Source organism: Falco punctatus, assembly GCF_963210335.1.
Source record: "Falco punctatus genome assembly, chromosome: 7".
NCBI lineage: Eukaryota > Metazoa > Chordata > Aves > Falconiformes > Falconidae > Falco > Falco punctatus.
In genome coordinates, this window is record NC_137587.1 from 40,540,432 (window position 1) to 40,554,541 (window position 14,110).

The following is a 14,110-nucleotide window of genomic DNA, read 5'->3' on the forward strand; positions in this document are numbered from 1 at the left end:
CTCACATAATCTAACTAATTTGTTTTAACAGTTTTGAGGACTAATGCAACATGCCCCAACTTGTAAAACTCAAACCCTGCCATGGGAAGAGGTGATGTGCCTTGTTCTCTTATTGCAACCATGCTGTCTAGTGTTTAAAGGCCCAGAGCTCCGTCTTCCAAAATAGTTGAATTGGGTGCCTTTATTTCACAATAAGGAAATCCACATGTATAAAGCACAAATAACTGTTACAGCTTTGACTTACACTTTTATTTTTGATCAATGGTCACACCTACAATCAGGTAGGTTTAGGCTTTCTGCACAGAAGAGGTTTTGTAAGGCCAGCCCTTGCATGGACCCTGCCTTATTCCAGAGTGAGAAATTAGCTTTGCTATCATGAGCCCAGAACAAACTCTCAGGTTTGTTGAGTCTACTCTCCAAGTCTTACGAGCAGCCACATCCTGCAGTTCCTTTAGCAAACTTACTAGGATTTAAGATAGAGGCAGTTTTTGCTTTTTCTGAACATGCCCTAATTGCAAGGTGGGCACTTGCTTCTCAGAATTTTTGCTTCCATTTTGAATATGACTGCAAAACATATAACCTGCAGGATCAAAGTAAATGTATTTTCCTTAACCCTGCTTCCCATAGATGCCCTTGGGGACAGTGATTTTTTTACAGGTGTAATTCTTCAGACAAAAGATCACAGGTGGCACCTGCAATGCAGCCCTGAACCTTGCTTGTGGAAATTTCTTTAGAAATCTTTCGAGAAGAAACCCATGGATAAGTTTTGGATGGCTTTAATAAAAGACTATGCATATACATATTTGGTAATGGAACAAAATTCATCTATACCACCTATTAATTTATTTTTTTTTAATTATCTGAATGTAATTTGGGAAATAGAATTTGGGCTTGATACTTGATGATAAAGTACAGTGATTAATATTCCAATCATACCTGAAAGACTTCCTAATTTATGTTGTATGTTGATTGGGAGTCATGATAGGTATTTTCAATGGTCTCGAGGGAGGCAAAATGCAGAATTGAGTGCAGATTACTCAGGATTGGTCTACAAGGTGATACGTATCAAAGTTCAACCTGTATAATTAAATACTGACTAATATATTATTTTTTCATTTCAGCAGCGATATCACCTCAAAATGAATATAATTTTATTTTGGACTTGTGCACTATTGATGTGAAATTTTGTTACACGTAGTTTAGAAATGCAGGAGAACGGCAAAAGTTTGTCAGAAGTTACTAAGTATGTGTAAGATCTATTGTATGTACTTGATTTATTTAATCCAGATGTTTGTATTTTGCATACTTTCAGAAGTATTAAATAGGCAACATAAAAGAAAATTTATGGAGTAATGCAGTCAGCAGAAAATGCATAATGAAACACTGGTCAAAGACATCTTTACATTTGCTGTCAGAATGAATTATGGTTGTGCATATATATATCCCAACAGAATGAGCTGCTTATCAGCTTGCAGGGCATTCAGTGCCGTTCTGAGTTTAACTTTACGGTTCTTATTTCTGTGCCTAGAATGGTTTAGAGATCTTTGTTTGTCACCCAAATATACATACTCTGGTTTTGCCACTTTTTAAGTTGCCAAATGTACAGCATTTCTTTGAAGAATTATTATTACTTAAAGATTCGCAAAGATCCAACTCCCTAGTAGCTCTTTGTTGTAATACCCATCATGGCCCTATCTGACTTCTCAGTTTTAAAGTATATTAAGGTAGGAGAGAAGTATTAATACTAATACTGGGTTGGGGAAGGAGACAGGAAAATGTTGCTATCTTTTTTTTCTTCCATTTATTTTTCTGTTTTCAGTGATTTGTTGTTTTATTGATAGAAAATATATAGCGCTTTTGTTTTATGGGTTGAAATTAAATTTATGTAAGGAAAAAGTCTTCCTTTTTTCCTTTTCCCCTTTCACTCTGTTGGAGATTAATTTTAGTAAATACAGATTTACAATGAGCCCTTTTATGCAACATCACATACTTCTCACTTGTAATTTAGGGCTCAGCTCTTCATCTCTATCAGGCATGGTAGATTCTACTCTTAGAGAATCATATTACTATTAGAGACGTTTGTTTTTAATATTGTGAGTGAAGGATGCAGGCTCTTAACCATCATGAGACATTTCTAAAGCGTTATATTATGATGGGTTAGTGACTGCTTTTTGGGATTTAATGCTGTGTATGTGCTCGGGTGGGAAAAGGAGGGTAGTGTGTTTGGGAACAGTCAAACGTTATAACACACATGGAGTAACTTCTGTAACTTTTTAGAAGTAGGACATTAAGGTTAAATTCAAAGTGTCTGTGAGGATCTTGTGAATTGATTACCCAGAAATAAGTTTCAACTTTCAGCAGCTGAAGTTAATGAAAGTGCAAACATACGTGTAACGTATGTGTAAATCATTAATTTCTAGTCTTCAGGCAGCTTTATTCGAGTTTTGACTAACTACTTGCTCGTTAACTTTTGGGAATGTATCTTTTCAGACAGGAGACTTTAAAGTAAAAGTTCAGTTTCTAAAAGAAACCCCAAAACCAAACAAAACGAAAAAACCGAACAGGTAACTATAGAAAGTTTCCTAAACCTTTTTGTTTAAAGGAGGAGCATTTCTGGAGTATGTATTAAAGAAACTTGACTTACGTCGTAAGTAAATTTTTCAAGTATTAGCATTACCATTGGCTCCCTGCCCTGTGCAGCACAGGCAGGAAATATGAGCCAAATCATGTTTTACTTAGCAGTTCCTATAGCTTTATACCTCTATATATTTATGATTTGTTAAGCTTAGAATTGTATCAATTAACTACAACATACTGAGAAGGCAGAGTGTGGTTTGTGTGCTGTGACACATCTACAAATGTTTGTTAAAGAAAAAAATCTGATGGTTACCTCAATGACATTGCCTTCCAGAAACACACCATAACTTAATTTACTACTTACTTATTAGGAGCAGGAAGAGGAGGATGAAATTCCAGAATTTTTTGAGCCTCTTCTGGAGCTTAATGGACAGTTTAAAGTTTCCTCGCCAAAATACAATGGTCCTTTGTTTCCTCCAGTGGCTCCTGCTCCTCAGCAGTCTTCTGATGTTTTGGATGAACTCATTCAAAGGAGAGAAACTATAGAAAACAGATTGATAAATTGGTGAGTTGCAACATAATGAAGTGGTGAGAGAATATATACGGAAGGAGGAATGACTCCATAAGAATACCTTCCCTTCTTTTTCCTTTGAGCTGCCTTACATTTTATGTCAAGAATGCTCTTTTGTATACTTTTAAATGTCTTGGTGTTTGCTGATAGTTAAATGGGGTTTATTCCGCTAGGATGGAACAAGAAATAATGGCAAAAGTTATCAGTGGGATGTACCCAGGTCAGAAAGAAACAGTGCCCAGTGCTAGCACCTCAGAGAGCGAAGGCAGTGAGACTGTAACTTCTGACATTGGTAAGTAGGAATTATAGTTCTCAGCAGATGGATTAGCTCAATTTTTAGGTAATTTTAACAAGCTGTGTAGGTAGCTGTTGCCTGAGCCTGAGTGGAAAATGCTGAACCAATGAAACTATAAAATGCAAAAATCGCATACTTAAATCTATGTTGAGGCAGAGTGTTATGTGGCCATGAAATAAATTATCTAAAGGGAGAAAACACATAAAACACACCACTGTACAAATCAACTTCTGTTATTGGCCATCTAAATCAGCTTTGGCATTTTGCTAAGCCTGTAGTGTTTGTTTGCCTTTATTTTGTTAATAGATACGTAAAAAATTACCTCTCTTATAAATGTGTGATAAAGGGAGACAAATGCATTTCTCCTGTGATGTCACCATCCTTCATTGCTGCCTTATTTTATGATCCTGAACTGCTTCTCTACTATTGTTTCTTTATCTACAAAATAATTAAAAAAACACTTTTTGCAAAGGAATGTTTAAAAGTTTCTGGAGAGTAAAATGAGTGGCTGCAATACAGTGCACGCATTTGAAGAAGTGAGACCTGGATGTGTGCTTTGTTTCTTCATTTTCAGTTGAAGTTGCAGGTGGTAGAGGATTTCAACTCTTTATCAATGCTGGCGTGCCTGTGGACTCAGAAATGATAAGTCATTTTGTAAATGAAGCTCTCGGTGAAATAATTGTGGCCGTGCTGGGTAACAAGCAGACTCAGAAGGCAGCTCCTGCTACAAACGTTCTTCCAAGTACAATGATTATGATGGTAAGAACTTCTTTTATTTCAGCTTTCCTACTGAAGTTCTAAGGGATAATATCTTTGTAGCATGGTGGTTCAACTATGTGCAAAACAAAAGATGATGGAAAAAACCCCGATGAACCGAATGTGCATAATTTGCATTTTTTGATTATTCCTTATTATACCCCAGCAAGCAACAAGTTTAAACCTATTTGACTTAAAAAAAAAATAAAAAGAAGAAAAAATTAATTCCTTTGTACTGCATGCAACATGCTATATTTATTTATTTACTTTAAGACTGAGCATGGAACTGATTTCTAAAGGGAAAGACTTGTTACGTAATTCCGTGTTGTGAAAAGATAGGGTTTTTTTCAACAAAAATAGCTATGCTACTTTCTTGTGAAGAAATAAAATTAGTTTCTTCAGATAAGAAGAAATAGAAGCTGAGAGCAGTATTATTTTTGGTCTTATGAGCTTGCAACCAGTCTTTAATATCTCTAAAAATTAGTATTAATTCTTTCTAAGTTTTTAGTTCAGTAGTCTTCAGTAAATGCATAAATGATTAGTAGAGCTTCCTGTAATGCATGATAATTTTCTCTGTTCCCTTTGATAATCAAATGACAGCTGCTCTTGTTTCAATAACGACATGGCTGTGCTACAAGCTGGTGTTGTATAATGTCTTTGGGATGAATGTGGAAATTGCTGCACTTTTAGAAATCTAACTATTCAAAGCTTTGTTGAAAGTGAGATCAGTTATTCTATTCTGCTACAGCGCATATAGACAGAAATAGCACTTAGTGTGCCTTCTGTAAGTGAGCAACAGATTATTGGTTAGAAGTAGTCATTTCACTTTGGTAGGCTTAAATGCAGCATCCTGCATCTAAAGAGCTCTTCCCCACTCCAGTACAGATTAAAGAGGGTATGATGTCAAAGAGGAGACTTTGTACCTTGTTCTTCTGATAATTAGAAACCTCTTCTAATAAGCATTATACATTTACTAACGGCCCTCTTAAGCCTTGTTGTTTCAGCTTAAACTGAAATGTCTTTAGGCTGAAATAATTGTTTTCTCCTTACTATATATATTGATTTGCAAACTTCAGGAGATTAGTTTTGACCTTTTTGGCCTTTGTTTGATTAGGCTAAATAAAGCAATCATCTGTATGTGTACTTTTTTTTTAATTCTTGCTGATGGGCAGCACTTTTATGTTTTCCAGTTTAGACTGATCTTGACCATGGGTAACACTAATATGCTAACAGACATTTATTTTTAGTAATATAGTATGCAAGATGGGGTTTCTGCAGTGCCTTGCACTACAGTAGCGATACTCTCCTGCCTTTATTGGAATTTCAGGTAGCTAATTATGTTTTTTTTAGTGTCTTTCCACATTTGTGGATAATTGTTATCCTGCGGATAACTTGTACATTCGTAAGGTTTTTTTCTTCTCCTTTTTTCATTTCTGCTCAGCTTATAGCAGAAGTTTTTCAATATGTAGTTTGTGTTCTTGATCTGCCCCTTCTTGCTGTGAGGTTTCCTGTCTAGAGCTTCAGCTGCCCGGTTACCAGGTTTTTTGGTGTTCACCATGTCACACAGGTGTGTGTGAACTTCCAAATGTGTTAGTATGTTGCACTTCCCATAAGAGGTTTTTATAAAAGTCATCAGTCTGAGGATTTATTCTTTAGAAAGTAGCCTGGAAGCCTCCCTTTAGCGCCATTATCTTGTTTTCTTTAAGAAGTGTCAGCAAACAGGGCTGGAGAAAACTTGGAAAGGTCTGTCATATTCCTCCATAGCAGGCTAAAAGACAGCTATCATACTTGCTTATCAGATTTATATCCATAGCTTTCATTTTGTAGGGAACACCACAACTATGTGTTTATTTTAGTGCTTTACTGTCTTGGCTATTGCTTCATTTGTAATCTTCTCTTTAGCCGATTCTCTTACCATAAAATTATCATACTAGCTCAATTTTATCTATGCCATGAAGTATTTTATTGCTTAGTATTGTAATAAATGCTTTATTAAAATTCATGTAATCATATAATTCATATTTAGACTGGCCATTAGGAAGCACTTCTTTACTGAGAGGGTGGTCAAACACTGAACAGGCTTCCTAGAGAGGTGGTTGATGCCCCAAGCCTGTCGGTGGTTGAGGCATTTGGACAATGCCCTTAACATGCTTCAACTTTTGGTCAGCCCTGAACTGGTCAAGCAGTTGGACTACATGATCATTGTAGGTCCCTTCCAACTGAAATAGTCTATTCTATACATAATTATTTATGCATAGTTTACTGGGTTTTAGTTTATTTTGTCGAAGCATAACATTTAGCGTTCTGCAACTTTACGTTTAGATGGAGGAGTTAGACCTGTGAAGCACCAATTTAAGCTGTTCCTATTCTGTGATAACCTGCCCTTCTCTCTCTTCCTCAGCTGTCTCTGGGGATACTTGGAAGACAGGAATTTTGCATTGAGGTAATAACTATGGTTACAATTTTTTTCCCCCTCAGGAGTCTGTTGTCCCTACTCCGTTGCCAACACCCCAGGCCACACCACCACAAACACCACCTTCAGAAAAAGAATTGCCTCCAGTCAAAACTCCAGAGTCTTCTCTATCTCTTACAGGAATGAGTGGGGATATTCATGAACATGAAAAAATTAAAGAAACAGGTAGTGAAAATAATAATTGAAGTTTAGAAATAGTAAATATGCTTTAATCTGCTACCTTTAATTTTCTTCTTCAAAGACACGTTATCTCTCAGGGTAAATATTCTTGAGGCTATAATTCAAGTGGGAGCTCATGAATTACAAAAATTATGGGCTAATCCATATAAAAAGCAAACATCTTTTATTTGGTAACAGTTCTATTTTCAAACTTTTTTATACTCTCTGTGATTTCCACCCCTCCCAGCCCCTCCACACTTTTTCACATCAGAAAAATAGGTCTTCTGCTCCTTCCTGTGTTTCAAATGTAATTAAGTCAAATTTACGCTCTCCAAGTAAAGCACTTAGTTTTTAAAATGCAGAACGGTCTCTTTTATTAAAGGAAGTAAGCAAGTGAGGTTTTATTCTAGCTCCTTCAAAAGCCAACACTGTATTTAAAAGAAACTAGGCTTTATCTAGTCTTGTCCCTGTAACTATCAAAAGGTATCACAAAAAGTACAAGTGCTTAGTAGAACTGACTAGCTCTCTGTCCAAGATTTACTGCCTGCTTTCCTTTCTGATCTGAAATTTGACTTCACATATGCAGGAGTTGAGATTCCAGCTGCCACTAGTCAGATTGGCACCCCTGTGGTTACCCCTGTCAATACACCTCCTAGAACAATCACACCAAGCCCTTCTGCCTCAGAGTGGGTCTCCGGAGCCGCAAAAATGGAAAGTCCAAAGCCTCCAAACCCATGGGATGATGCAGAACTTCCTCTGGAAGAAGAGAAACCCAGCCCTTTAATTGAAGAACCATTCTGTCCCAAGGCTGTGTGAGTTGAACAGGCTGCACAGTTTTCTCATATTTTAAAAAAATTCTTTTATTTTAATTTATTTAAAATTAAATTTTAAAATTAAATATTAAAACTAAATTTTAAAATATTCTTTCTACATATACCCTCTTTCAGTAGAAAGAAATGCTTAACGTATATGTCAGGAGACACTGAGGTAATCCAGGATTCCTTTTTTGAATTGCTCAACTTAATATTTTGGGGGAAAAATGTGAAATCGGGAGCTTTCTCAGGATTTTTTTAGTCCTTATTTATCGTCCTGCTGAATGTTATACTCAGTAAACTTGTGTTTTTACACCTGCCAGTAATAAATGTAGTGATGATGAAATATTGTATTATTAGAATTTTATTTTTCTATTACCTCAGTGAGAATACACATGGTAATTTTTTGTTATAACCAGAAATTGATTAATAATATTATTTAACCATGTTGATTCTCAGGCTATTCTGTAAAACACTGTGCTTTCATTTGAAAAAAATACTTGTAAATTAATTTCTTTCCAATATGTATTTAAGTCTTTATACTGTGCAAGGCATTTTGGTGTATTCATAATGCATATCCTTATTTTATAGTGAGATGTCAGTGGCTAATGATGAGGAACCAGAAGACTTGATTTTACCTTCTCAGCAGTCATCAGTGAGGCCCTTTGAATTGCTTCCCTGCAAGCCACAGGCTCCATCACCTGTGCCTACTATTAGTTCTGGGCAGTCCACGCAGGAAAGCAGCCTTACTCTCACAGAAACAGAAACTGCAGACAGACATATCTCAGAAGGAGAGGTACTCTTCAGCTGTGGACAGATACTGGCTGCAGGAGGTAACTAACTAGGCACATTTGTGGAAATCAGAATTTGGATTAATTCTTTATCAACTTCTCTTCCAGTCTACTGAAGTTACGTTTGATACATTTTCTGATAAAACTGCATTAATGTGGTCCTTAACTTTCAGTTCATGGTTTTGGATTTAAGAGACCTCATTGCTCTTTTTCTTGTCTCTGTACAAAATGCTTCTGCTTATTAATGAAAAAAGATTAAATCAGCTCTTCTGTCATAAGACCAACTTGGAAAATAATTGGGACTGTCTTGCAGAAGTACCATGTGGTTCTAAGTACTAAGTTTTCATTGAAAGCAAAGTGTAAGAGTGATTTTTCTTGGAAGCTGAAAATATGTCTTTATAATACATGTCTGGCAGTAGGAATTTCCAACTTTAGTAAAGCACTGTGTTGCAATTATTAAAGAATGTGGCCTTGGCCTTCTTTCATGTAACTTGCATGGGTTTTAGTATTTGTAACTTAAAATATTTTCCAGCTTTAGCAGAAAGAAGACTATCTCTTCGAAACCTCACTGAGAGCTTAACCAGTACTTTACAAGATGCCAATGAAATGGTAAGGAAATGTTTCACAAGGAAATGGAGTTAGTGTCGTGTTCTGCCTTGAGCATCTTGATAAATTGGATGTGCTTTAAGCATTTTCACTTACAAACTTTTTAAATTTATGCTTTTAAACTGTACACTTACAAAGAATGTTAGAATTTCAGAGCTCCAAAGAAAAAACCCACATTATACAAACGAATATATATTTTAAAAAACTGTTAATATATTAAATAAAAAGATATTAAATTAAAAAACTCGAATTATTTATATACTTCTGTAGGTGAGAGCTAATACACATTTTCATTTCTTCATTGCTTTTAATTTTAAGACATCTTAAACAGAACATTGTTGTTCTCTAAGCTGTTTCAGCTTTAAGACATCTTTTAATTGGTTGTTTGCTTAAATTATTAAAGTAGGGTAGCTGAGGCTGGAGTTAGTTGAAGCTGCTTAAAACTTCAGTATAGTTTCTTATCTGACATCTGCTTTACTCCTTTGTCCTGGAAGCTCCTCAAGTCAAGGTATTCTCTGTTCCCTTTCTCTTTTAACACTCCCTCAAATGCCTGGACATTCCCTCTCTGACTTTGTATAATGCCTCTTGGTAGGACACAGCTGTTGTATAAATGATAGTATCAGGTAGACTAATACTATGCTTAAAACAAACTGTTTACTTTATGAAAGAATAAAAAAAATGATAGTGAAATTGTAATAGTATTGGTTGGAAGGGAACTCCAGAAGGATTTCAAAAACTTTGTGGACTGCCTCCACAATGCTTTGTGGCTTTTCTGTCATCCACATAGTTGAAGTCTGCCATGAGGATGAAGACCTGCAGTCATCAGATCCCTGTTAATGTTTTGTAGAAAGCCTTCTCTTACTTCCTGTTGGTCAGGTGTTCTGGAGCAGGCCCTGCGCACATCCCTAGTGTTCCTTTCGCCTCTGATCCTGACTCAGACCATCAGTAGGCACGTGGAGGTCTGTGAATTCAAGGAATGATTTGACCTGGGACTGAAAATTGGCTGAGCTACTGGACTTAAAGGGTTGCCATCAGTATCAGAAGTCCAGCTGGAGGCCAGTCACTAGTGGTGTATGCCAAGGGTCAATAGTAGCATCAGTGCTGTTTAACATGTTCAGTAGTGACTTAGATGGTGGAACACACTGTGTCATCAGCAAGTTTTCGGATGATACAAAACTGTTTGATACACCAGGGGGGTTTGCCACCATTCAGAGGAACCTCACCAGGCTAGTGAAATGGGATCACAGGAATCTCATTAAGTTCAAGAAGGAGAAATGCCATGTTCTGCACCTGAGGAGGAGCAACATCATGCACCAGTACATGCTGGGGCCTGACTGACTGGAAAGCAGCTTTGCAGGAAAGAACTTGGGGATCTTGGTGGACAAGTTGAACATGGGCTGGCAGCATGCCCTTGTGGCAAAGAAGGCCACTGTCATCCTTTGCTACACTGGGAAGAGCATTGCCAGCATGTCAAGGGAGGTGGTCCTTCCTCTTTACTCTGTACTGGTGAGACAGCATTGAGAGTATTGTGTCCAGTTATGGGCTTTCCAATACAAGAAAGATAAGCATTTACTGGATTGAGTCCAGCAAAGGACTACAAAAATGATTAAAGGACTGGGTCATCTCTCATACTGAGAGAGCCTGGATTGTTTCATCTGGAGAAGAGAAAGCCATGGGGGAATCTTACAAAAGTGTATGAATACCTGGTGTATGGAAGTAAGTAAGGAAGTCTGAGCCAGACTCTTCTAAGTGAAAGACAGGAGGTAGTGGACACAGACTGAAATTCAGGAAATTCCTTTTAAACATAAGTAATGTTTTTACTATGGAGGTGGCCAAACACTGGAAGAGGTGCTGCCTTGAGCAGTCAGGTTGACTAGACAATCTCCAGAGGTCCCTTCCAACCTCAATAATGCAAAGTTTGAATGTCCTGGAGTAGGAGCCCACTTTTCTTCTCACTGCCTATGCTTCCTAAACATTTCTACCCGTACATGGCCATGCTTGACCTGTGCATACTTTCCCATCTAATATCCATAATTTGATTCATGTCATTGTTGTGAGACTCTGCCCTGAACTTGCCGATCTTTCTGTCTGTTGTCCAGACTTTGCCATGGGAGTGTATAGGCATCTGAGGAGAATGCCTTCCCTCGTGATCAAGGTTGTAGAAGTTCCTTTTGTGGGCTTCTTTTTAGATGCCTCCTGTCTGCCACAGTTCCTCTCTTAAACTCTGGGCTTAAGACTCTGTTATCAGGTGAACCTAAATTAAAGTTTTCTTCATCAGGTTAGAAAGCTTACTTGCCAAGATGGTCTTCCTTGTCTTTATCAGCTGAATCATAACTCCTTCCACTGGTCCTCCATCCTCAAACAAGGCTCTGTGGATGAAGAAGCTAAATCCTTGCTTGTGAGAGCAGCTCTGCAGCCAGATTGTTGCTAGGAGTCAGTGTGAGGATTTAAGTGTTTCCCTGAACTCTGGAGGCCTGAAGGACTGTGTTCTTCTTTAAGTGTTGCAGTCTTACGTATCAAATGAAGACTGTGAATGTCTGTAGATAAAAGGAGAAAGCAGTGTCATCGGTTTGCTTATTTTTAAATGCCTAGATCTTCATGACACAAGTTCTTGCTGTGGAAACTGTAAGAACTTACTATAAAAGAAGAAAGCTGAATTGTCAACTAAAGTAAGAATGATTCAAGTTCCTACAAAAATTGGGTTTGGATCATGTATCATGTGAAATTTGTTTCTTTGTTTTAGGATTATGATCCTCCCAGTGAAGGACAAGTGGTGAGAACACTGGATAAAGGCTATCACAGGGACCCTGTTGAGACTCTTTTAGCCAAATTAAATCAAGCACCCGTTGCTGCACAAGAAGGAATGTACTGTTTGGAGGTAACTCACAGTGCTTTTTCTTCCAATACAGTAAGTTTAAAGTGATACTTTCCTACTGAGAGGTAGATGAAATATTTCAAGCTTATCCTTTCTGTTGGCTACAGAACAGGTTCATACACTTCATTCCCTGCTGGAAGTGATCCCACTTCTGTTGGCTATGTTCTCTTGTAAAAATTCTTAAGAACACTGTTGCTATAAACGTTAGGTGTACATAGTATCACATGTACCTAGTTTTCAAGGCATGTGTGTGGCCATTCCAGTAGATTTGTCCTGTCATTTTGATTACCAGGGAAGTTTTCTGTCACTTCAGCAATACAGGTGGTATGTTTAACAGTACAAGTTCAGTGCACTTAATAGCCATGTGAGTATTTTAGGGAAGTATGAAGAATAACTCAGCAAATGTTTACATGCACTTTTGCACATGCTGTCGATACTGATCTTGGAACAAAACATCAAAATACTCATATCTAGTTGGCAGAAAAAAACAGACTAACAGAAAAATCTGTATCACAAAGGACAAAAGTCATCTTGTACACATCTAAGTATTTTGTATGTGGAAAACAGCAGTTTGGATTGGGAGTCTGTTCTAACTGCCATAGCTGGAGGAACATTTAAAGGAAATGAACTCTGAATACTGCAATATGGTTCATGAACACCTTTATATATGACAGATCTTGCTTTTTGTGATTTTTATTGCTGCAAATGCAGTTTCTTCTTTCTGTCTTGGTCAGTTTAGTCTAAATAATTACTAACTTCACTCACCTCCTTAACTGTTCCTTTGTCTGTCTTTATTTGGCTTAATGAGCATTGGTGGATGGACTTAGTGAAAAGCTTTCTATAGTGTAGGCTCTGAGTTTGACTAATTGTAGTGACATTTTCTCATCAGCACTGCCAATTACAAATGCATCTCTAATTTGCTTTTTCCCTTTCCCATAGCCATGGACTGCTCAGTCTGTCCATACAAGACACGGTAATAAACTCCCCCTAGATTCTGGCAAGGCATGTGCAAGCATACCTTCTCATTTTTAAGAGAAAGAATATTCTGCTAGGTGGTAGTACTCTTTCCTTAGAATGATACTGTGCACATGTGTATGTCTGTTCAACCTGTTTTCCTGCATAGAAGCATACTATTTTTCATCTGCAACTCTGAAAGTCAGATTTCAGAGAGCCATCATCCCTATTTTAAGTGCCATCCAAACCTACTTAAAAAATAGAACTTTTTATCTGACATGCTGTACAACAGATGGTCAATAGCTTTTAGGTGCTTCCAGTGTTACAAGGTCAGGCAGTCAACAATGGCCATATCTGTAACATTAAAGACTTCATGTGCTATAAATGTAACTTAGATTCTGATCATGTTGGGATACCACTAAGAAAATAAGTGATGCTGTTTGGCTGTAAGTGATTCTTTTCTGTCCAGTACTGATGAATGTAGATCTTATTTTCAAACCCCATTAGATGATACCTCCTCAATTTCAGTTTTCTTTTTTCAATGCAAATAGTATAGACTTAGGTTTATGAATGTTTTAACAGTTAATGTAATCAGATAACGATGCCTAGTTTTGGAAGAAATACATTGGTGGTTTTTGTATACCTGCTGTTCTGATGTTGCTGTTCTATGTAGGATTCTGATGGTAGTGTTGGGGAGCTCAGTGAAGGTCAAAGACCAAGGCTGACCAGAGCAGCAGAGAGAATCCTAATGGGACATTCAGTTTATATGAACCGTCCAACTGCTCAGACTTCCGAGAACAGAGCACGCTGGGGTTGCCCATCGCCAGGGCAGCTTGCCCAAATTGGAGGTACAATTAGACTGTTATTTCTTCTCTATGATATTTATGTGGATTCTGAGGATTTTCTAGAACAGAATCTGAAATAATTTCAGAGGTTATGTTCAAAATCCAAAATTAAAAATTTAAAGGCAGTTGCTGCAATGAAATTGTTAGTGTTCCTGTTCTGAGAACTGGATGTAATTCAAGCCTCGTTTTCACTCCTCTTTGTAATATTCTACAGTTTTTTTAAAAATCATGGCAAGTACCCACTTGCCTGTACAAAAGCTGACTTGTTAAGTATCCTTTTAAGTCAAATGCAGTTCTCAAACACAGTTTAACCATTCTTGAGGTCGGTTTCCATAAGAGAGGTATTAACACCAGCAGTTCAAGCTATTTCTTTTTGTCCTCTTACACAGGCACTCC

The 14,110-nt window shown here is 37.3% G+C and overlaps 1 protein-coding gene across 10 annotated transcripts in view; it reads left to right on the plus strand.

The window, feature by feature from the left end:
• KIAA0586 overlaps positions 1 to 14,110 on the plus strand; it is a 73,573-nt gene that overhangs the window by 27,717 nt on the left and 31,746 nt on the right. For 8 of the 10 annotated variants that reach the window (XR_013929288.1, XM_080394455.1, XM_080394451.1 and 5 more), the window contains 9 exons: positions 2,949 to 3,142; positions 3,322 to 3,440; positions 4,018 to 4,202; positions 6,678 to 6,837; positions 7,418 to 7,643; positions 8,235 to 8,476; positions 8,967 to 9,043; positions 11,784 to 11,918; positions 13,543 to 13,717. Coding sequence is in view for 7 of the 10 variants with exons in the window: in XM_080394455.1 (XP_080250581.1) it covers positions 2,949 to 3,142; positions 3,322 to 3,440; positions 4,018 to 4,202; positions 6,678 to 6,837; positions 7,418 to 7,643; positions 8,235 to 8,476; positions 8,967 to 9,043; positions 11,784 to 11,918; positions 13,543 to 13,717 (1,513 nt within the window). In the remaining 3 variants the exon portion in view is untranslated. The remainder of the gene's footprint in view (positions 1 to 2,948; positions 3,143 to 3,321; positions 3,441 to 4,017; positions 4,203 to 6,677; positions 6,838 to 7,417; positions 7,644 to 8,234; positions 8,477 to 8,966; positions 9,044 to 11,783; positions 11,919 to 13,542; positions 13,718 to 14,110) is intronic. The other 2 variants (XR_013929286.1, XR_013929287.1) reach the window with 1 other exon arrangement.